General features: G+C 46.7%; 3 protein-coding genes across 3 annotated transcripts; all 3 read right to left on the reverse strand.

Moving 5' to 3' along the window:
* Positions 1 to 702: 702 nt before the first annotated feature.
* LOC125550130 lies at positions 703 to 10,123 on the reverse strand. The gene is made up of 16 exons (XM_048713046.1): positions 9,453 to 10,123; positions 9,235 to 9,356; positions 7,823 to 8,626; positions 7,388 to 7,721; positions 6,553 to 6,718; positions 6,222 to 6,324; positions 6,004 to 6,117; positions 4,210 to 4,259; positions 3,646 to 3,834; positions 3,096 to 3,275; positions 2,605 to 2,789; positions 2,399 to 2,494; positions 2,052 to 2,097; positions 1,857 to 1,963; positions 1,653 to 1,754; positions 703 to 1,542 (listed from the first exon to the last, which is right to left on the reverse strand). The coding sequence occupies exons 1-16, from the start codon at positions 9,951 to 9,953 to the stop codon at positions 898 to 900; spliced, it is 3,744 nt and encodes a 1,247-aa protein (XP_048569003.1). The 5' UTR covers positions 9,954 to 10,123; the 3' UTR covers positions 703 to 897.
* Positions 10,124 to 12,665: 2,542 nt separating this feature from the next.
* LOC125550131 (probable anion transporter 4, chloroplastic) lies at positions 12,666 to 17,404 on the reverse strand. The gene is made up of 11 exons (XM_048713047.1): positions 17,091 to 17,404; positions 15,705 to 16,273; positions 15,507 to 15,614; positions 15,193 to 15,348; positions 14,763 to 14,978; positions 14,331 to 14,540; positions 14,093 to 14,230; positions 13,870 to 13,971; positions 13,731 to 13,796; positions 13,512 to 13,596; positions 12,666 to 13,438 (listed from the first exon to the last, which is right to left on the reverse strand). The coding sequence occupies exons 1-11, from the start codon at positions 17,173 to 17,175 to the stop codon at positions 13,341 to 13,343; spliced, it is 1,833 nt and encodes a 610-aa protein (XP_048569004.1). The 5' UTR covers positions 17,176 to 17,404; the 3' UTR covers positions 12,666 to 13,340.
* Positions 17,405 to 19,139: 1,735 nt separating this feature from the next.
* LOC125550132 (short-chain dehydrogenase TIC 32, chloroplastic-like) lies at positions 19,140 to 22,856 on the reverse strand. Its single transcript, XM_048713048.1, has 8 exons — positions 22,594 to 22,856; positions 22,275 to 22,506; positions 21,529 to 21,608; positions 20,957 to 21,110; positions 20,777 to 20,855; positions 20,302 to 20,386; positions 20,148 to 20,194; positions 19,140 to 19,544 (listed from the first exon to the last, which is right to left on the reverse strand). The coding sequence occupies exons 1-8, from the start codon at positions 22,703 to 22,705 to the stop codon at positions 19,383 to 19,385; spliced, it is 951 nt and encodes a 316-aa protein (XP_048569005.1). The 5' UTR covers positions 22,706 to 22,856; the 3' UTR covers positions 19,140 to 19,382.
* Between the last annotated feature and the right edge of the window lie 48 nt (positions 22,857 to 22,904).

Here is a 22,904-nt window from a genome sequence, read left to right on the forward strand (position 1 = left end):
GGAGGAAGAGCAGAAGGAGGCTTCAGCGACATGTGAGTCGCAAACCAAGCTTGAACAAAAGAGGGGTCTTCGCGAGCAGCAGCGGATCAATATTTGTTACCGTAGGAAACGCAAAGTAGCCCTCCCCGGGCAAGCAAATTTGTAAGCGCAAGTCCCTCCCAGTCCCAGGAGGTCTGGTCTTTGCGCGCATGTGACGAAATCAAAATCGCCATGTAATAAGGAAGACTAAGCACGAAGCAATTGCATGAATCCAATTTCAGTGGTTTGTTCTGCTCGCAATCAATTTGAATATGCCCTTTTTGGTGAGGGATTATGTATGTGGATTAGATAGCAGTGGCTTTGTGGGCAGTGGGAGAAGCATTCGATTTCAGAATTCTAGCTTACAGATTCAAACTCTTGGGTGCCTATTTTGCCATCGTCTCTCTTTTTTTTTCCCGCCATGTCATTTGCGATCTTCAATTTTGGAAGCAAATTGTTGCGCGTGTGCTTGATGATAGTTATTTGCCAAAGTTGCAATCTTTTGTATTTCAAAGTTGCAACCCTTATATGTTAAAGTTGTAAACTTTTGTATGTCAAAGTTGCAAAACTGAAACGGCAGGTGATGATAGTTATTATATGTCAAAGTTGCAACTCTTCTCTGGCTGTGCAATAAAAAGAGCGTTTGTTGTAGCTACCCCTCAAGAAAAAACCATAAAAAACAAGTGTTGTACTAGTAGCTAATAATACGATTAGTTGAGGAGCTTCTTCAGTTTTTCTTCAACCGAAAGGCATTTACAATGAGGCCCAAGGATACATCAATACAGTCTTGGCAGTCAGCACAGCTCTAAAAGCATATGCAAGCTAAAACTGCATTCCTAGACCAGCAAGCTAATATGAAGAACTCCACCGTCCCTCCGCTCACGGTGCTGTATGGAGCTGCTCGTCTTCACCGCTGCCCGGACGACGCGTGCTGGCAGACCTTTCCCGCAATGGCGTCGGGAGAAGCGAGCCTTGCTTCGGCAGCTGAATTCCACTATTCGGTCGTATCAGATCACCCGGGGCTCGCCCCAATATTCCCGGCCCAGGATGGGGGGCTCTCGGGGGCAACCGAACGGATATCCCATAGCCGAATCCTGAAGGGACGATCCTAAAGGGCCACCATGGCTTATGCACATACTGCGCGCCACCAGACTGGATGCCCGGGAATCGACAATGTCGAAAGGGAGGCAGAACCGTGGCAACACGAGCAGTGCCGGGCGTAGCATTAACTTGGTGTGCCGGTTCCTCGTGGCGTGCAGCACGCTTTGTCCTCTCTTGTTGGATCCCGCGTCTGCCCTCCGGGCTAAGGTCCCTCTTGCCGCGTCTCGGACGAGGCCTGCTGACCAGATCGTCGGGGTTCAGGCGCCCAAACAGGCGGGTCTTGAGCTTCGACGCGTCGATGTGGCCCTTCATGAAATCTGTCAGGTTCGAAGTGCAAATTACAAGGCATGTGCAGATCTTCTGCATCTGCGCCTTCCCTACAGCCCTCGCAAAGTTCTGCGACCGGTCCAAGAAGTCTTCAACCTATATGATGAGAAGGACCAGAGAAATAATAATAATAATGGGCACAATGAGTCTGGCTGGCATTCTGTTACCTATTATTAGTAGTACTAGTCAATGTGCAGAACACCTACACTTAGATTACCAACTCCTTTCTTCCAGGTCTTGGAGATCCACGATGCTTCGAAATTGCTAGCGCAGAGCCCGTGCTCCCATAAACTCTCCACTGATAGTAGCTGCAGGGCACAAGGTCAAGGTCAGCTATTCTTTAAGTATGATGAACATAACTTACACAGCAAAAATGAATAGAATAGAAAATGAACATAAAAATTACTCACCTTACTCATTAGTGTTACAAAAAGTTCAGCTACCGATTCTTTATTTGCGCTCCCAAACCCCTTAAAGAGCGAGATGTTCTTCTCAACACTTGCGAAATCTGAACCATCTGCAAGGGGCCAAAACAAGATAGTTATCTCATCATCCTTTCTGGGTAAAAAAGATACAGCAGCAGAAGAAAAGGTAAGAACACAAACCTTTTAACAAGGCAGAGAACGCGGGCAATATTGGAGGATGGCGGGTCTGCGCTGCCCATTGTAAAAGCAGTAAGAATATTCAACTTCTAATCAGATAAACAAATCAAAGTAGTATTAAATGCCAAGACTGCTGAGCTAAGATGTTAGGTACTCCCTCCGTAAAGAAATATAAGAGCGTTTAGATCACTAAAATAGTGATCTAAACACTCTTATATTTGTTTACAGAGGGAGTACTAGATATGCAGTGACTTGTCACTAGTCACTAGTCAAAACAAACGAGAGACTGGGGGTATAATTACTTGTGATGTAATAATAGAGCCTAAATAAAATGAATACATTCTTGGTACCTGCAGATGGAAAGCAACCAAGGAAATGATTGACATCGAGCTCATTGTCTGCGCTGTCGGGCTATTCACATCATGTATCTTAGCCCAGGTCTTGACCTGCAGCATAAACAGAAAAACCAAGAGTTACTGTTGTCACATAGCTTCAGAATAACCCGCAGCCATTGGTATGTTACAGCTAGGAAAATGATCAAATGAAGATACATTACCAAGTAACTTAGTATCTGAAACCTTTCATCAAGTGAAGAAATCAATTTGACGATCATCGATCTTGTCATGCCATCTTTGTTTTCAACCGTAATATCACACTCGATGCCAGTTCCCCGATCAATAACATTCACAATAGGCACCTTAGCACTTACAACAGGTAAAACCCCACAGTAAATTCCGTCCCCTGAAATTGAGAATATAAGGTTGTTTCCTTCATCTGTACTCGACAAAACTCTGAACAAACTATGGTAACATGGTAGGACCAAAAACAAGCAATGTTGTCAAGCCCCAAACTGTAATTACTGTTGCGATATAAGCGTTCTACAGAGTTTTCAGTATCAAGTTTGTTTCTCAATAAGAGCGGGTGATACTTATGTTGATGAAGATAAAACCACATAAGAATGCAGAGTGAAGAGCTTGAAAGTTTATAACCGATGAATGGACGCACAGGAGACTAATGTGAAAATGTTCAGCTCAAGGAAGTAGTTACTTTGAAGGGAGTATAGAACTTTGGCGAATTTCCTGACAACTTTCATCTTTTTCTTGCGAGGGCACTGATCCTCGATGTCTGCACTGAAGTTGACAGAGAGATCCAGGTCACTTTTAGGAGTAAATAAATCCATTGTGAATGACCCAAATGCTTCCACGACTGGAAACCCGTTGTCGTTACCTGCAACAGTTTGTTAAGAGGGGAGGTCAAATTGAGACAAATGCTCACACAATAATCAGAACATCACTTGTTAAAAAGTATACAGTGAAATATATTCCGCAATATCCGTATTGGCATGTGATGTTCTCGTCCTAGAATATATAAAATGCAAGCCTGGGACATTGCCTATTGTAGACAGCATCATACAAGCTGTGCTGATACACCTTTCTAACAGTGACTTGGTGATATAGCAATGAGTAAAGAGAGTATTTGAAAAAATCTCGGATCCAAGTTCCTCATGGTATATATTTTCCTTTTCAGCGAGCCAAGTTCATCATGCTATTCAGTGACTACATTATCAGTAAGAAAGGTAAGCTATATCATCTCTTACCAAAGATTCTGGTTGCCATCTTGTTGAAGACATCAACCAAGGCGTTCCGCTGCTGGTAGTCGGCGGGCTTGGGGCGCAGCACGGCATACACCTCGAGGAGCAGATCGTTGAGAGCTGGAAGACGGCCAGGATCGACCGACATCGCGGCCAGCAGCTGCTCGTCGTTACGCTCCGCCTGGGCGCGTAAATCTGCGCAGGGACAGACAGAAACGTTGGCAACGACGACGACGCGGGAGCAAAACCATAGGAATATCGCAAGACCTTTGAAGCTCCATGCCCAAAGTCAAAAGTCAGATACAGGGAGAGAATCAATCTCACATGAGAATGGGTGGGGGGGGACAAAGAATGTGCTGTTATGAAGTAAAATGCAGAGAAATCTTATCTAAAAGATGAATGATACTCCATGATTTCCTCTAAAAAAATGATACTCCATGAAGTTAAACTGAATTTCCTCTAAAGAATGAATGATACTCCATGAAGTGAAACTGAATTTTAGGCCCATACATGAAGTGAAACTGAATGGTGCAGAAGATAGTGGCAGGGGGGGAGGGAAAAAGTAGGTACCTTGTGAATCCCACACCATCGGAGATGCCTCCTCCTCGCTGTCGCCGGACCTGCAGCCGCAGACGCATCAGAGATCTATCTTTTCTAATCTGTAATCTAATCAATCTAGGGGCGTAGAAGGGGGAGGAATCGTCCTCGTCCGAGGACCCGCCGGAGGAAGGAGGGTGCAGGAATACGAACCCATCGGAGCCGGAGTCGGAGTAGGAGGTCGCGTCGGAGAATGGCGGCGGAGCGGCGGCAGGAGTCGCCATGGCTCGCCACTCCACTCGTGTGCTGCCTGGAAGTGAAAGCTGGGGCCTTCCTTTTTCTTTTCTTTTCTTTTTTTACCGCCCGTCGGTCACCGAGGGGTGGGGCCCGCTTGGCAGAGGTCGAAGAGGAGTTATTATAGCCGTGAGGAGCCCAACAAACTCTTCAAATTTGACTTCTCAAATTCTTGTACTACTGCTGCCAAACTTGAAACTGTAGTTGCTATTTTCAAACTGCTGCCATATTTTGCAACGGCCATATTTTGTCTCGTCTATATATGCGTGAAAAGACTAATTTTGCATACGGCGTTCTATAGACTCTGGCCAGGAAAAAGCAGGGGTCATTCATCTTTGCCTATGTAAGAGAGTCGGGGGTGAGTTTCGGGCGGCCACGAAGAGGAGGCATCCAGAGGGGCGTAGTTTTTCCAAAGATTCTCTTGAGGTCTAGATAAAAGCCGAGCGGCGGAGGAGATCTGGCGAGTTCGTCTTTTTTGCAAACCGGTATCGGATAGCGATTGCAATGGGATTGGGTTTAAAATTTGAAGAGTGGGAGAGGACGCCTGCCGCTTGAACTTGCTCTTGTACTACTACACAACTGCAAATCATTTTAAATCGTCTCAAAACAGCCTCCTCTTAATTTAGAATCCAACTGCATCTTTGGCTCACACGATTTGAAAAACACAGAAATAGAAATGGAGCATTCAGACGCCACGACATTTTGAATCATACAGAGAACTCAAATCGTGGAAATGTGTACATTACACCAAGACTTTCCTTGAATAATAGGCGCATATTACAGTTGCCACAAACACACAAAGGAAAATTTCAATTAAGGACCATATATAACGCCATCCGGAAGATTAGGTGCATATTGTGGTTGTCAGTTGTGACAGAAAAAGGAAAATGTTATGTTGGTCCTCAGCAGAAATTTCCCTTCTAAATCACTTGCAAAGTAGAAAAAAAAATCCAAATGGTTTCCAATTTTATAAACAAACAAGTAAATAGATCCTCCTGTGTAAATAGATCCAAATGGTTTCCAATTTAATAAACAAACAGGTAAACGGATCCTCGGGCCCTCTTATGCAAATTGGTTGTATGAAAAATGTCAGACAACCAAGAATTATTCATCCTGACAACGCACTTTTATAGGACGATGCTCTTCTCCATCCAAATACGAATTTCATTTCATTTCAGCACGATTATTAGGACGATGTTATGTGAGACATCATTGTTTTAGAGAGGGCTGAGCAATCTCACCAGGTCAACTTTGTTTGTAAGAAGAAGAAAAAAACCCATGAATAAATCAGTGAAGACCACCCAAGAAACACATATACTTACACTACATCAGAGGAGGGGGGAAACCAACACATTGGTGAGGCCAAGGATTATACACACACCCACACACCAACCAACCAATGTGTCCAAAAAAATCGAACAATCATCATCATCATCATATCATAGTCCAGGTTATATTATCCTTTGCTGCAAGAGAAAGCTTCCATCGCCTTCTTCCTCTCCTCCTTGTATATTCTACGTACCATCTAGTTACATGATGAAGTAAGCTCGGATCACCTCAATAATGGGTGCGCGGCACAGCGGACACTTCCCTCCACTTCGAACCAACTCGTTCGCGCATTTCGAGCATGTGCACATGTGCCCACATCTGCGCCACCCACGAAAAATCATGCTCAGAACACTACTGGATAATAATAGGCAATCATATGTTTCAACAGCTTGCACCCTAATAATAATGGATAAAAAACCAACCTGTACAGAAGAGAGTCGATCGGAGTATCACAGCATACACAGCAAGTGCCTTTCCTCACATTCATCCATTTCGATCCATCGTCGATGGTCTCCTTGGGTTCCCCTGAGACACCATGTACATCGGCATTCAGGGTACAATCGTATAAGCACAAGAAAAAAGATAAAAGGCAAAGCTCTACACCAAGACTAAATTTAGCAATAAAAGGTGCTGTTAATGGATAACTACCAGCATTTTTTGAAGGTGAGACCGAGCATGCCAAGCTATGTCTTCCTTTCTAAATTAGCCCAGGATCCACCATAAGAGTTTATGTCGAAAACAGGAGTTACTAACCTTGCTCCCCGATGAAGCGATTCAAGGCCGCGGAAACTTCCTGCCTCACAGAACGTTGTAACTCAAGCTGCATATCCATGCAAGCTTCCAACATCCTTTGCATATGACCCATACCTTGCTGAAGTCTAGCCATATCAGCCCTCAAATCATTAATAGCCTCCCATTCCTGCAGAAGCAAACCAGAAGAAACATTATATGCCTTTAGCTTTTGATATATAGCCTGCAAAACTTCCCTAAAAAAACTTAAAATGTCCTCCCATCAATCTTACAAAGAAGGGAAGTTATTGCAAATCCGATTATCTATAACAAAATAGTCCAAATTAAAGCAAACAAGACCAAGCGGTGCTCGACTGGCTAGAGCGCATGCCTGTAAGCTCGCCCACCCGCGTCCAAGGCGCAGCCTCTGCAGGTACCTCATTTCTACCTAAACAAAATGTGCAGTCAAGGGAGGGAACTTCCCCCTTTTAACCACGTTTTTGAAATGCCAACAAATAAAATAGTCCAAATTAATGCAAACGAGAACCGAGCAGGGCTCGGCTGGCAAGAGCACACGCCTGTGAGGCACAGCCTCCGCAGGTGCCTCACTTCTACCTAAACGACATACCGTTAAGGGAGGGAACTGTTAGATATATTATGTCTCCTCTTCTAACAGATCGGTCTTTTGGGATAGTTGGTTGATAGGAATATCTAACATGCTATCGGACATGAAGGGTCTTGGGTTAGGAATATCTAACAGAAACTTCCCCCTTTTACCACATTTTTTAATGCAGCAAAACAAATTAAAAAGTGAATAAAAGTGTGTGCAGTAATAAGAATGTCAAAGAGAATAGCTCACGATATCGGAGCGGTTGATGTTCTGTCTCATCCAGTTGTTATGATGCAGCTCCGAATGCCAAAGTGGTTGACGAGGAGGCATAGGTGGAGGTGGGATCACTAAGCGAGGCCTAACATTTGCAGCATCACGAAGAAGTTGCTGTTCCTCGTCGTCATCTCCATGCCGCTGCTCTTCTTGATCTTGCTCCTGCTGGTCAGGGGTTGCTGCTGCTACCGCAGGTGTTCCTTGCAGATTCAAAGAGAGAGGACCACGACCTTGCCGTTCAACGTATGACCGGATAAGGCGGTCTAGGTTTTCACGGAAAGCGCTATCAAGAAGATTAGAAACGCTCCTTCTGCAGAATTATTGAACAATGTATATATCAGCGTTAATAATAAGTCACGTTTGGTGCTGAGCTTCTCTTAGTCTTAGTGCAAGAAAGAAAGAAAGAAAAACCTGCTTAGAAGCTCCCTTAGTTCTGTGCTGTAGACATTATCGTCATCGCCAGGGGTAAATGTATTAACTCTTCTGATGAGCGTAGACTCCTGGTCAACGGGTTGCTCTGAATGATCGTCATGCCAGTTATGCGCACTCCCATTGGACTCATCGTCGTCGTGCCACACTTCATTCATTTCTGGAAAATGATCGTCACTGGGCCACTCATCACGCACTTGTGCGGGATCATTACCCTCCCTGTTCCACTCTCCACGCGCTTCTTGGAGATGATTATTGCCTTCAAGCGCTTCGGGGAGATGGTTACTGTCAAGCTGCTCTTCATGTGCTTCAGGAAGATTATTATCACTAATTGTTGACTCATCACTTGTTTCCAGAAGATACGAGGCACCTTGACGATCTCCAGCCTCTGTTGTCCTCTCATCAGACGATGATGAACTGCTGTCCGCACTTTCAATCCAGTTTCTGCCAGATCCCTCTCCAGTCGTAGTAATAGCATGGGAAAACTGATCCCAGTCTCTTCTTCTATCCACCACCTCCAAATCTTCCTGCCAACCCTCCTCCTGACTATGAGGCTCGGACAATCCTTCAGCAATACTAGGAGCATTGCTTCCATAATCTGACCCTGTTGCTGTCTCTCCAATTCGCTGAAGATCAACATTATCGTTTGCCTGTCGATGCATGTCCTGAGTATCTTCAGAAGCAGCACGGCTTGATTCAGAATGGTCAATGGTTGAGAGCTCGACAGTCTGAGCTGAAGATGAATCCGACCGGCTAGCTGCTTGACCTCGTACAAGATTCTCCAATCTGAAACGGAAATCCTCCTCTAGTTATTATTTAGTTCACAGTAAAACGTTCATGCAAGTACATTATAAGTGCAACAGCTAAATTGGTCCCGAACTCGCATATGAGATTACAGCATTTCACTTCAGATAAAGAATAAATCACACATTTCAACATGAACCAGGACAAAAATACATTTTGTGAGTTTAGTGAGTAAATGCTTGCTTAAGCTTAACATCATCGATTGATCCGTTATTGGAATCTTATGATTAAATCCGTGGGCATCGTATAACCATCATTGCTCCAAACATCATGCATACGTTTGATTAGGACAAATATCAGCAAAATGGGGCGCAAACAAAATGATCAAACTGTAGCGATATCAGCATCAGTACAACTAACCACTAAGAATCATGCATGCATGGGCACTCCATACATATAAGATGGACCTCCTCCAACCAAAGCAACAGAAGCAGAATGTCCCGACAATGACCCATCAATTAGTAGTCCCAAAATCAATAATTTCGCTTGCATAAATCCTTTCCAGGAAAATAAATGGAATGCTATTGCTATTATCCACTAAGCATGGGCAGCAGCAGCAGCAGCAAGGATAAAGATGCGAGCTTGCTGACCTGAGGCCGGAGACGGGGTGGCGCTGCCGGAGCTGCCCGAGCTCCCTGGCGGCCACCGACGGCTGCCTCCTCTCCTCCTCCGGCAGGCCGCCGTTCCGCAGAAACCTTCCCCGGAGCAGCGCCTGTGGTTAGAAAAATCTCTAGTAAGAAATGAGCAATCGTGCTACAGCTAATGGAACAGTGGCCGGCGGCTTGTAGGTGGAGGACGACGCACGCACGTGGATTCGGTTGCGGTGGGGGAAGGCGGAGACGGCGCGGCGGAGGGAGAGGCGCTGGAGCTCGGCGTGGCGGTCGGCGGCGAGGCGCATGACGAGCTCGAGCCTGGCCTGGCGGCCGCGGATCCGGGGGCCGGCGGCGGGCGACGGGGGCGGGTGCGGCGGGTCGCCGCCGTCGGCGCCGCCCTGGTCGCGGTCGCGGTCGCGCGCGGCCTCCATCTGGACCTGGACCCAGTCCCGGACGAGGCGCACGCGGTCGCGCTCGATCTCGCCGAGCCACCAGCCGGCGTCGGCGGCGGTGCCCGAGATCCGCGCGGCCCGGTCGTCGCTCCAGCGGCGCGCGGCGCGGCGCACGGCGTCTCCGTCGGCGCTGTCGGCGCCCGGGGAGCCCTCCCTGCTGCTGGATCCCTCCTCCCAGTCGCTCTCGCTCCGGGGCTCCGACGGCTCTCTGCGGGGGCGTCGGCGCGGCGCGGTCACGGGCGCGGGCGGCGGGGCGTCGGCCATCGGCGGCCGCGGCGAGGCATTGGGGTTTGGTCGGAGGGGACGGAGGCAACCAACGGAGGTGGAGTCGAAGCAAGTCAAGGTGGAGACGAATTTGGTTGGCCGGAGAGATTAGCTAAAGACACGATTTTTCTTCCCTCTCCTTTTCATTTCCTTTCCTTCCCTTTCGTATATGCAATAATGATTCATTCAAAAGAAATGGCAATGATTCATAGGGATGAGTGTATGCGCGTGTATACGAGCGCTTGTGTCTGTACTGATGCTCAAAAAAATGACAATGTGGTGGGAAATCTAAAATATTGCAAAATCCATTATTGGTTTCCATTTATGTCCGCAAAAACAAAATCCATTACTGTTTTCTCTCGTTATCCGCATTGACATATTCTGAGACAAGATTGCGAGGAAGGGACCGATTACACGATTAGCTACCTGGTAGGTCCCGCGGCTACAAAATGCCTCCCACTATAACAGAAACTACATTTATTAAAAAAAAACTATAGCAAAAACTACAAAAATTTCTACCCATGGCCGGGTCCCGGCACACCAGAAGATGAAAAGATGATGTGTTTGTAGACCTCATGGCCTCATCCCACCGTCTCGCGTAACGGAACAACAGAGTTCAAAGCATTCATGTGCAATCAAATGATGATTATCTGATGTATAACAACATATAAGTTTTCTCCGTTGTTGTTGTTGTTGTTGTTATTGTTGTTGTTGTTGTTTCAAATTGCATTTACGTCATCGGTGAGCAAGAACTATTCTGACCAAAAAGGAAAAGTATAGTGAAAGGACCATATACAACAGTTGCTCATTCAACTACTTTTATACATAGATGGTGGTGATGTGGGCCACCGGTCATTAGTTTGAGAATGGCAAGAAAAAAGACAATAGTTTTAACACACAGTCTTCCTTTTCCCTCTTTTTCTCTTTGTATATGGAATTATTATTCAAAAGATAGAATTATGGAGGGAAACTTAAATGTTGCAAAGTGAATTACTCTCTTCGATCCATATTACTTGTCGGAGGTTTAATACAACTTTGTGGATTGGAGGGAGTATTGTTTTCCTTTATATCTTCTGAAAATGCATTATCATTTCCTCCGGTTGTTCACATTGGCATCTTCATAGCCAAGATTGCAAGGGAGAAACCAATTACTCTCTTTTTTTTTGAATAGAAACCAACACGCGATTAGTTCATACTTAGCCAAGCAGTTGCTGGAAATTAAACCCATTAAGCGTCAGAAGAAGAGCGGCCAACCAGCTATGCCACGTGGCGCAAGTGGTTGGCCGCGGTGAGAAAGCTTTTGGAATATTTTTATGGAGGTGAGGATTTTTTTTGAAATTTTTTTGTAGATGGAGGTGAGGACCCCATGTATTTTTTTAAATGGAGGGCTATGCAAAGCGGCGCTCGCTGATAAGGCTATGGTGATATTTTTTTTTGTTTATTTTTAGATGGAGGTGAGGATTTTTGGATGTTTTTTTAAATGGAGGTGAAGACTATGTATATTTTTAAATAAAAATGTACGTGCAGCTTCCTCTCAAGTGACGTCACAGGGTGACGCCCCAACCATTAGTATATGATTCAACATGAGTTTATTACTCCCTACAAAATGGCTCCTTAGAATAAAACTATTGAAAAAAATGTACTCACGTTGGGTCCCACTATCCTGGATGAAAAAAAAATGACGTGTTTCATAGATCTCACAACCGGATCCCAGCTGAGTTCAAAGCACCACGTGCAAAAGAACGTCTGGTCATTCGATGTATAACGGTATAAAAGATTTCTCCTACACTACTAATATTATACCAATTCTAAACCACTTCCGTTGCAAATTGCATCTATGTCGTTCTCGCATGAAAAGGGAAAAGTGTATATAGTGAAAGGACTATATGCAGCAGTTGCAATACTATTTCTCCTCGTGTACACCAAGGATTTGGCATACTTTAATAACAACTTTGCTTAATCAACTATTTTCAGCCAGAGATGGTGGTGGTGTAGGCAAGCAGTCGCTAGTTTGAGGCTGACCTCTAACGAAAAAGCGAGTAGTTTTATCATATGATTGGTTGGAGAGGTTGGATGCAAGCAGGGTTTATCTTTTCTTCCCCCCTTCACCTTTTCTTTTCTTCGTAGTATATGGAATAACCATTCAAGAAAAATTGAAATCTTGAGGGAAACTTAAATATTTAAAACACTTTGTGTTGTGTCTCCACTTGTCCAGTGTTGACATCTTCATAAATAAGATTGCAAGGAAGAAATACATATATCACAGAAGAAGAAAATACAACATGTTCATAAACCTCTAGCTAGGCCGGACCCCACTCCCTCCAATAACGGAGCAACAGAGTTCAAAGCATCCATGTGCAAAGAAACAAACATTCATCATTCAATGTAGTATAACGGCACGGCAGAAGATTATCATACCATTTTCATTGCAAATCACATTCGCGCTGTCGATATTCACCGCAAGAAGTCTTGTCACGGTGGAAAAATATGAAAAGGGAAAGTAAAACGACAATATACGGCATGTTCAAGGAAAGTACACCAAGGATTTGACCTATTATTTTCAGAACTTTGCATGTTCAATTATTTTCGCAGATGGTGGCGGCATAGGCAGGCAGAATTATCAACATTTCCGGAATCGGCACCAGACACTACTCTGAGACAAACCTCTAAGGAGAAAAATAAAACAGTTTTAAGTAAAGGATTACCATACGATAATTCGCCAAGTCAGCGTCTAGATGCGCCAATATATTTGTTTTACACATTGCAAAAATAAAGTCATTGTCATGTGATATAGTAGTCATACATGACACGCGAAACAGTAATAATAACAGCAAATATCGCAACATAAAAAAGAACATTGTTCTCCCAAAAATGCTTGTGTAATACTACCACATGAATTTGGCAGCTGCTGCAAACATGGTTAAAACATCGGTTTCATCAGGAAAATAGAACAACCATGTGGAATTCTTTAGTTGGTGCAAAAGCTGAAACAGGGGGAAAGTAGCTTGGAGTCTTGGGACTTCCTCCAGGAACAAACAGATGCAAGGTGCTAAGCTAGGATTTGGTGCAAGGTGTGGCATTAATTCCCTTCGTGCACCAGCCGCTTTCAGATTCAGAGAATTCTTTGGTTCCAAGCCTAGCATCTTGACTTTCACAGCAAAAATTTAACCCAGTGTAAACATCAAGTGCAGCGCCTCAGTGTGATCTTCACTCTTTCCGCAGGCCGAAACATCAAATGCAGCTACTGTATCTCTTGCTAAAAAACGCGAGTTTTTTCATAGGGTATCTCTCGCTCTGGTTTACTTCTTGTGTACACCAAAAAGACAGACATCAGCAAAAATCAGCTTATTTTCGTATAGCGGCGCATAGGAGCGTCCGTCCCATGGCTTATTCGAGGATCCTCTCTCCGGTCGAAAAGACGTTCCACACCACTGTCCCTACTATGTACAGCAGAACAGCCACCTGAAACACGCTGTCCCAAGAGCCTGCGAGCGATAAATACAGTAGGAAGTTAGCATATGAAAGAGTTGCATATTCTGTGTGAAAACAGGGTTTCACCTTTCTGAAGGATGTAGCCAGTGGCAGCAGTACCAAAAACTCCTGCAAGCACGCCGGCGGTGTTCGACAGCCCAAGAAGCACCCCCTGCAATTTTGCAGGACACTGTCTAGTCAGACACATTCATCGGATCGCAAGCCAAATCAAGCAACCAGTAGCCAATGTCTTATCTGAAGAACTAGTGAACACAAGAACAGTGACAATTCAGACGAGGACATTACCGCGTAACGCGGTCCTATATCCTGGTGGTTCGAGTACAGCCCAGACTGTGAAAAAGCATCACTCCCCTACCAAAAAATGAACAGAAATATCAGAAACCAATCATAGCACAAGATTTATTTGTGTTTCAGAAGTGCAAACCTGACTGCATGCCATACACAGCACGGCCATGGCTGGTGTGCGGACTTTGCTCAGCAGTGTCAAGAACAAGGCTGGTCCAAGAAAACCGATAGATTGCATGATCTGCACGGAGACAGGTTGCAAAGCATGTCAAGATTGGCAACTATGCGCAGAACGAACTTTTGCCCAGACACACAAAAAAAAACACAGGAAATAATTAACAAGGTACTGAAAATGAACTTACCTTGCGAACATTTGTTATCGAAACCCCTCTCGCAACAAGTGTGTCAGCTATCCAGCCACCAACATTTGCAAACACGGCCATTGTCAGCCACGGCAGGACACACAGAAGCCCGGACTCGGTGAGATTGAACTTCAGAACCTGTATAAAACCGTTCGGTGGGTACAGCATGCATGACATGAACCTGTATAAAACCGGACGAGCAATGATGAATGCCCAACATTTTGCACTAATAAATTACCTGATTGTAGTATGTGGGCATCCATGTAAGGAGAATGAATGTTCCCCAGTTATGGCAGAAATGTGATACTATGAGGGCCCATACTGCAGGCTTTGATAGGATTAACTTCCATGGTATGGAGGTAACAGGCTCCTTTAAGGTACTACCACCTAGTATGTGCCTCTTTTCATCTTCGGTTACTTCTGGATCTTCACTCGGAGAGCTGCGCGCCTAATTAGAACAGAGACCAGCAATGAGCTGAATAGCAAGGATGAGAATCTAAAAGCCGAAAAAACGTCACCAAGTAAAAGTTTAGCATTCTCATTTCGAGAGCTGTTCATGTTAAATTAAATTCTGTGCACAGCAAGTACTTATGACATATGCAAGTGCACTGAGAAATAGCACCGCATGGCAGAAGGTGAGAAAGGAGTGCAAAAAATTGGTATGTCTTACTTTGAGTTGCCACAGTGTAAACCAGATGCTTCCCAGGGACCCAAATCCATAGAAAACAGAAGGCCAGCCGAATTTGCTTATCAGGAAAGGTGAGAAGGCCAGGCCGGTAACTGAACCAAGGTACATTCCACTGTATACCAATGCAAGAGATCTGCTCCTCTCTGAAACCGGGATCCATTTGGAAAGGATGTTGTTCATGGCCGGCATGGCAACACCCTGTTGGAAAAATAGATATAAGAAAAATAAGCCAAAAAGGCATTTTTTGCAACAAGAGATTGATTTATTAACGGTGTCTGTGCTACTAATAATTCTAAGAAGCTGATATATATATCCAAATACTTGATGATCCATAACATTTTAAGGCATATGTTGTCTATACATCTGATGAATAGCATAAAGTAATTTAGAGGGGGCAGTAGAAGACATCTACCTCGCCTATTCCCATGAAAGCACGCACGACGAGTAGGAACGGAAGGCCAAGCTTGGCAGCAAATGGTGTAAGAATTGTTGCAATAGACCACCATACAACCCCGAACCCAAGGACCACCTTGCCGCCAAAACGGTCAGCCCAAATGCCTCCAAGAATCTGCAACACAAGTTCACGAAATCAAGGACGGTGCCCATGTACATTCAATTGAAACTGAAACTAAAATCAAGAATCTGCGACTGCAAGCGAAGGTGAACACTGAACAATAAGAAACAAATGCAGAGAAAAATGCTCTAGGTACGAATATAGCAATGTACCTGAGTGAGAAGGTAGCCCCAAAAGAAAGAAGACTGGATGAGGCCAACGGTCGCCGGGCTCCAGCCGAACTCCGCTGACATCGGGAGGATGGCGATACTCATATTGACCTGGCAGGGTTCAGTCAATTAATTCTCAGTACTGAAATAACAGTCACAACAGAAAAAAGGTTCAGTTACACAAAGCACTAATGAACTCACACGGTCCATGTTGCAGAGCAGGAATGAGAAGAAGCAGAGGACGACGATGGTCATGCGCTTGGGGAACTGCTGCCACCAGGCGGGAGAAGAAGCAGCCTCTGGGCTAGCAGCATCTCCGACCAGGACGGCGGCCTCTGCGGGGACGTCGCCCAGCGGCGCCCCGGTCATCTCGTACTGCTCGGCCCTGCAGTCTCCGCGCTGCTTTCTGACGGGCGCTCTGTACTCGGGCTGCAGCACCCCGGCGGTGTCGAGGCCGGTGAGGTTCTTGGGTTTGTGCCATCCGCTGGTGACCGGGTCCGAGGATAGGAAGCACTCGACCCTTGACAGGACCCTCCTCTTCACCAGGCCTGCATTATTGTTGCAGAGCCTCATGGGAGTAGAGTTGAGCTGAGGCTGCTGAATCTGAATGTGGGCAGAGAATTGGTTCCCGGTGCTCCTGGAGACATGCCGGCCGGTTCCTCCATTTCTGTCTCCGGCAACCAGCTGGGAGCACACCGGCCACCTGGTGTGTGGCGACGACGTAGAGGAATACTTGATCATCATCATGGTGTGATCTTGCTGCTGCTTTCCTGTATGTATGTATGTATGTATGTATGTATGTAAGAGCAGCAGTCAGTTGAGCATAAAGGTTAGGCCTGCAACAGAAGTGCAGAAGGCATCTCAAGGGAAAACAAGACACAACTAACTCAGTGTCACTACACTCTCTGTATTCCCTCTGTGATAGGTGCATTTCTAGATTCGGTGCATTGATTTATCATGTACTCCCTCTGTGATAGTGATCTAAACGCCAGCTTTTATATTAGTTTACGGAGGGAGTAGTATTTATGGTTGTGGAGTGTTGAGCGATGGAATGCTGTAGGGCTCATTCAGTTTGGAGGAAACTAATTAAAACGGAGGAATTACAACTAGTATAGGAATGTGAGAGGATGGCACTCGAAAAGTGAGTGGGCGTGCAATTTCCTCCCAAGACATAACATAGGAAGGAAATGAGTAGTATTCCTAGTCCTAGGAAAGAAAAGAAAGAGATTCCTATACTCTGTTTGGTACAAACCGAATGCATGCACGCTTTTAATCTGGGAAACTGTCAATTCCGTATCTAGTGTGTTGGTTCTTGTGTAATACTCCCTCCGTTCCTAAATACTTGTCTTTCTAGGCATTTCAATAAGTGACTACATACAGAGTAAAATGAGTGAATCTACACTTTAAAATATGTCTACATATATCTGTATGTAGTAGTTATTTGAAATGTCTAGAAAGACAAATATTTAGGAACGGAGGAAGTACTTACTAATCTACTACACCAGCTGGTGGATTCGTCTCATTCCCCCCTAACCAAACCAAGAGAGTGAAGGAAGGATGGGAATGAAGAATCTGTCGAGTACGCACCTGCTGCTGGTGAAGAAGAGGAGGAGGAGGAGGAGGAGGCGAGGAAGGCTGCTCTGCTGGAGGAGAGCACCGCCCCCATCGCCATGGCCTGCCTGCGTCCACTCCACTCCACTCCACTCCAGGTAGCAGCAAGCTCAGGTCAGGGAAGCTGCCGGAAGGAAGCAGAGGAGGGAGGAATCGCAGCTCAGCTCAGGGGCAGCATCTGTCTCCGGTGAAGAAGGAAAGGGAGGAAGCCATGGAGCGAGCGAGTGAGGGGAGGGGACGAGAGGTGGACGTGCGGATAAGTGGACTCTCTCTCACCTCTCCTCAATCAAAAGCGCCAGCGAAAACACATGGGCATCTGGCTGGTAAAATCTCCCTCCGCCACCGCCACCGCCACGGACGGCGAGGCTTCCTCCACGTCGGCGTGCTCTCGCGTCCGTCCGATCTGCTCCGCCTCCAAAGCTGGAGCTGGAGCTGGCGTGTCGTGTCCCCTTCTGCATCACGGGGCTCCGCTCCGCTCCCTCCTCGTATTCATGAACAACAAGACGCAGACCAGTGGGCCCACTGTGGATCTTCTGGCAACTAGCGTCTGTCTCGGCTCGCTCGGGCACAACCACCGGACAAAAGCTTCCCTTCACCCCCTACACGTCCGTCCGACCGACCCAACTGCATCCCTCGTACCGTCCCTATACGTTCAGACTATCAGTTCATGTCTGGGGCGAATATAGGGAGGCCCAGGCACGTCAGGACGCGTCGGATCCAACCCAAGCTGGCTCACCCCGACCCCGCAAATATCCCCTCCCTTTAGGCATCCGGACAAAACCCTAGCCACTTGTCAATCTACTCCAATTTCAATCCGCTCTGATCTAACCATATCTCATCTTCGATGATCTCCGGCCATCTCCAACATGGCGGGCAATGGATTCGAGTCCAACAACTCTGGATCCGCCGTCTAGGACCTCATCTCGTGCGGGGGACGAGGAGGAGTTTGCCGTCCGCATGTCTCTTTGCCGGTCCCATGAGGGAATCCGCCCGAGCTCAGCCATCCAAGTTGTCCCGGCGGGAATTAATCCGTTGCATCCGAGCAAGTGGTGCGGGCGGCTCAAGGAGCCTGGGCAAGACGGCTCGCGGTATAGGCGCTCCGCCACGGACGTTCTAGAGCTGGTTGTGGAACCCATGCGGTGGGTCATCGTCATCGTCAGATGGCAGGCAAACAAATGGGGCACCACCGCGCCGGCCCTTCTGCCCGGTGAGCCGAGTCGCCATGCCTCGGACTCCGGGAGCCGCCGCACGCTCAGAGGACGCGACAAGAGCAACCAACGGTGCATGGGAGTACATGCCGAAGACGACACACCGAAGTTGCATGAGCGACGTTGGTCCACTCGGTGATGGCTCGGAGCGCCTCGGCCCGCGGTTGCATTCACCCTGGACACCCGCCGGGCATGACGTGAAGCTCGAAGAGCCGCCCTTGTCCAACCGCGAGCGATGGAGGGCGAGCCCCTTGTCGGACAACACAGATCGAAGACTCCGCAGCAACCACATCACAATCAATTGGGTCGGTTTTGGACTCCCAATCTGCTGCCTGAGCCGGCCATGGTGGAGCGGAGGAGAAGGGAGAGGACAATATGGAAAGGGAGTGGAGCAGAGCAGTCGAGAGTGAGGCCTAGGGTTTGGTTTGAGGTGGTGTGGGGCTGGCATAGGCCAGTCCAGCGTGGACCACCTCATAATCGCTCCACATATGGCTGGGTTTGAGGGGTGCCGGACCGCGTGGACATTTGACCTCGTTATGTGGGGTCTGGTCGGGCACAGTTTTTCGGCCCAGGCATGGTCTGGACTGTGCGCCGGGATAAATGTGGGAGAGTGAGGAGCTAGTTGAAAATGTTCTAAATAGTACAACCTCCGTCCCAAAATAAGAGTGTCATAAGAACACTCTTATTTTGGAACGGAGGGAGCCATCCTTGTCAAGAAAAAGAATAGAAGCAAGGAGGCAGTATCTCACAGCCCAGATACCGTATGGAGGACGCTCCCTGTCCCTCTCATTGGAGAGGGGAGGGGAGAGCATATTCATACTGCACCAACAAAAATTCTCTTGTTGCATCTGCACATGACGGAATTCAGACACATGGATCAAATTCTCTCCCTATTTGTCTGTTTTACTTTTACCAGACACGCAGACTCAGCTGTTTGTTGTATATACAGTATTACATTACTGTCCATTATACCGTATCGACGACACTCCCTGTTCCTCCCATATCTTTCATCTCATCTCTCCCAATCAACCAAACCAAACCAAACCAGGTCAGGCATTCTTCAGGCCACGACGAGGTCGAGGGTGCAGTCCCACAGCTTCTTCCCCAGCTCCACGTCCTTGGCCTTGTCGCTCGGCTCGTACAGGTTGCTGTCGCTCCAGTACTTCCCCGACACCCCCTTCGCGCCCGGGTGCAGCGCCACGTAGCACTGCGTCGCAGCCCCCTATTGCAAATCCAAATCCCAAATCAAATCAAATCGCCCAAGAGCAAGAGACTAGTGTTTTGTACTGTCAGAGCTAGCTAGTAGACTTGGAGCTAGGATAATGACAGAAATAATGATGATGATTGATTGATTTCTGGCCACAGAGTTTCAACATCTATAGCCGCGTGTTAACAAATGATGATGACCCAGTGAGATCTGGATCTCTTCTACTTCTCTAATCAACTTGTACATTCTGAATAAACTAGTACTGTACATCTTCAAGTATATATTAGGGGCCTGCCCGAGGCAGCAGACCAAGTGCAGTGCAGTGCCGGTGAGGTCCCTAGTAAGGAGTACATCGCCAAACCTAGGACAAAAAGACTAGTAATACTCCACAACTGCAGATCCTGCCGTCCTATGCCATTTCCCAGATCAAGCTCAATTCGTCATCGACGCAATGTGACGACATCCCATCACATGGCCACGTTATTATAACGCGGAATGCTACACCTATCGTTTGATAGTTTCTCAACACCAGCCATGGAGCCCCTGTTGTTATATAATCTAAAATGGACACAAGGCCCTGCTGTCAAGATTGAGCGTACTGCTGCAAAAGAAGCGCACCTGCTGGACGTTCTTCAGCACCAGTCTACCAAGCGTCCGGCTCATGACTGCAGATACGGGAAGGAAAACCCCCCCATGAAATCAGTCGTTAGTTAGGGTTTCAAAAGAAGCACTCCATTTCTGCTGAGTAGAGTATATTTCTTTCTTTGTTTACCATCTATGATGCTGTGGTGGCGAAGAAGGTTCGTGATGATAGATCCAGGATGCAGAGAGTTCGCAGTGATGTTAACACCCTCTTCCTGTTATCAACAAAATACTGAATCATGATTTGACGTGCTTGGGCTCAACACAAATCTATATATCATATTGATAAAGAACTGAAAATAAGAGCAAACAATTCAGCTTTCAGACAATGGGTTTGGATGCAGATAAGCAGATTGTTCTCCCACAATTTCAGACCCAGAGAAACAAATGAAATGTGTCATTAAGATCGTGTGGAACAACCGCTCAGCTTTCTTTTATTCCAGAAAGTGGTGTGATTTCTAACCGCAGACTCTGAGAAAAAAAAATCCAACTGACGATGTTTGCTAGCATAAGTACTCATGCTGGACCTAACAAGCTCGAAATAATACGAACCCAAGACATGGCGCAGTGCCACAAGCACACAATCTAAAAGGAACGAGACATACCTTAAATCTCCTGGCAAGTTCATTAGCGTGTAAAATGTTGGCAAGCTTTGACTGCCCGTATGCTGCAATGGTGCTATACCTGCACAACGCAAGGTTGAAACAGCAAGTGATTCTCGTTTGCCTTGACATAAAGTAAATGGTAGGGGAAAACATAAGAATGACGGCACGGAAATTACATACTCTTCCTCGTCATTTAGCTTGGCGAAACGGATGCCTTCCTTGTATGCAAACCTGTGCCCCTCTGACGAAACATTAACAATTCTTCCTTCCACGTTTGATTCACGAGAGGTCTTCTTCATGGTCTCCAGCAGAAGATGTGTCAACAGAAAATGCCCTGAATATTATGACATGACAGTTAGTTTTTTTTTAGAAAAGGAGGATCATGACAGTTAGGTGACGTAGAAACGAACTAGTAGGGTTAGGAGAAATAGAAATTACAAGCTTGTAACTGTCTGCTGATACAATTTGCAGGTTTTGCACTGCTCTAGAATTGGCAGCAATTTTCTTTTTAATTATATAGGTTCAGAGTTCAGGAGCAGCAGTACTACAGCAATGTCGATACATCAAGGGGCCATTCAAACTTATATTAAGGCATAAAAAGTCAACCTCGCTGCCAGGGGAATGCCACTGGAATAAAATTGACAACACTATTTCTGAAATGAAGTGTTTTTTTTATCATATCAGGGTATGTTAACTGGGTTCATCAGCTAGTCAAGTAGTAGATGGGAGTTGAGTTGGTAATCGATTCATACCGACATGGTTAGTTGCAAACTGCATCTCGATGCCATCCTTTGAGAGGGAGAAAGGGGTCGCCATTACCCCTGCGTTGTTGCTGCCAGCCAGAGAAAGCATCATGCATGTAATCAGGGAACACGATGAGCTATTAGAGTACGCTTGAGCAAGCATGAAAGACACTAGGTCCCAATACACGAGATGATTATTGAAGAAAGGTACAACCAGTAAGTATTCAGGGTCAATTGTTGTGGTGCAAGAAGCATCGTAAGCAGATACTTGACCAATACTATGATCTTGTATCCAGGTCACTAGCAATGTCATACCAACTCTAGTCTAGAGTGAAGTGCTACAAACCGATTACCGTTGCATGAAATGAAATTTCCCATGCCCATAGCCTCCTTAAAATTTGGAAATCTGGAAGATTGTTCCTGAATTCAGGACTGAAGGCATCACCAGAATATCTTTCTTCCACCCTACACTGATGTACTAGTCGCAGCATTTACTCGGACTAACATGTTATGGTTCAAGTGGAGCCGGTACAAAAGAGACCCAGAAATTAAATCGGCTCGGTGTTGACAGAAACCTGCTGAAACTATCAAGTTGCAGCCAAACTGACAGAAACCTACTCATGAAGTCATGATGCAGATGTTGCTCTCTGAATTTAATGGCCGTCAGCCCCTGTCTAACTGAACCTGAACCTGAATGGTCTTGACAACTGAACCTGAACCTGAACCTGAACTATCGAGAAGTGGGGCTGCCTTACATGAGGATGTTGAGCGGGAGTCCCCTGGCGGCGAAGTCGTCGGCGAACTTGCGGACGGAGGCCAGGGAGGAGAGGTCCAGCTCCATCACCTCCATGCTCGCCGCGGGGGTCTCGGCGAGGACGGCCTGCCGCACGTCCTCTGCGGCGGCGAGGTTCCTGACGGCCATGACGACGTGGGCCCCGCGCGCCGCCAGCACCCGCGCCGTCTCCGCGCCGATCCCGCTCGACGCACCTGCCAGCGGCATGGCAGGGAACCGATTCAGCGACTCGAATCAGATGGAACGAGGGAGGGAGGGGCAAAGGAGGGGTAGGTAGGTACCGGTGACTATTGCGGTGAGGCCGGCTGCGGAGACGCCGGCGGTGACCTGGTCGGCGGTGGATGCCCAGGAGAAGCCCGAGGCGCCCTTGCGGCTGAAGATCCAAGGCAGCATCTTTTCTTCTCTTCTAGTCAAATCACGCAGAGGCGGAGGCGGCGGCCGGCGGAACGGAAGATAGATGCAAGCAAGGAAGGATGGAGGGGGCGGGCGGCCGGCCGGCGGGCAGTCTCTTCCCTTTCTCTTTTGCTACGCAACGACGGAGGAAAGTTTTAATTTAGTCTTGGTTTTGGTAAGATTTTTTAAAAAAGGAGCG

This window comes from Triticum urartu, chromosome 4 (genome assembly GCF_003073215.2).
Source record: "Triticum urartu cultivar G1812 chromosome 4, Tu2.1, whole genome shotgun sequence".
Classification (NCBI taxonomy): Eukaryota; Viridiplantae; Streptophyta; class Magnoliopsida; order Poales; family Poaceae; genus Triticum; species Triticum urartu.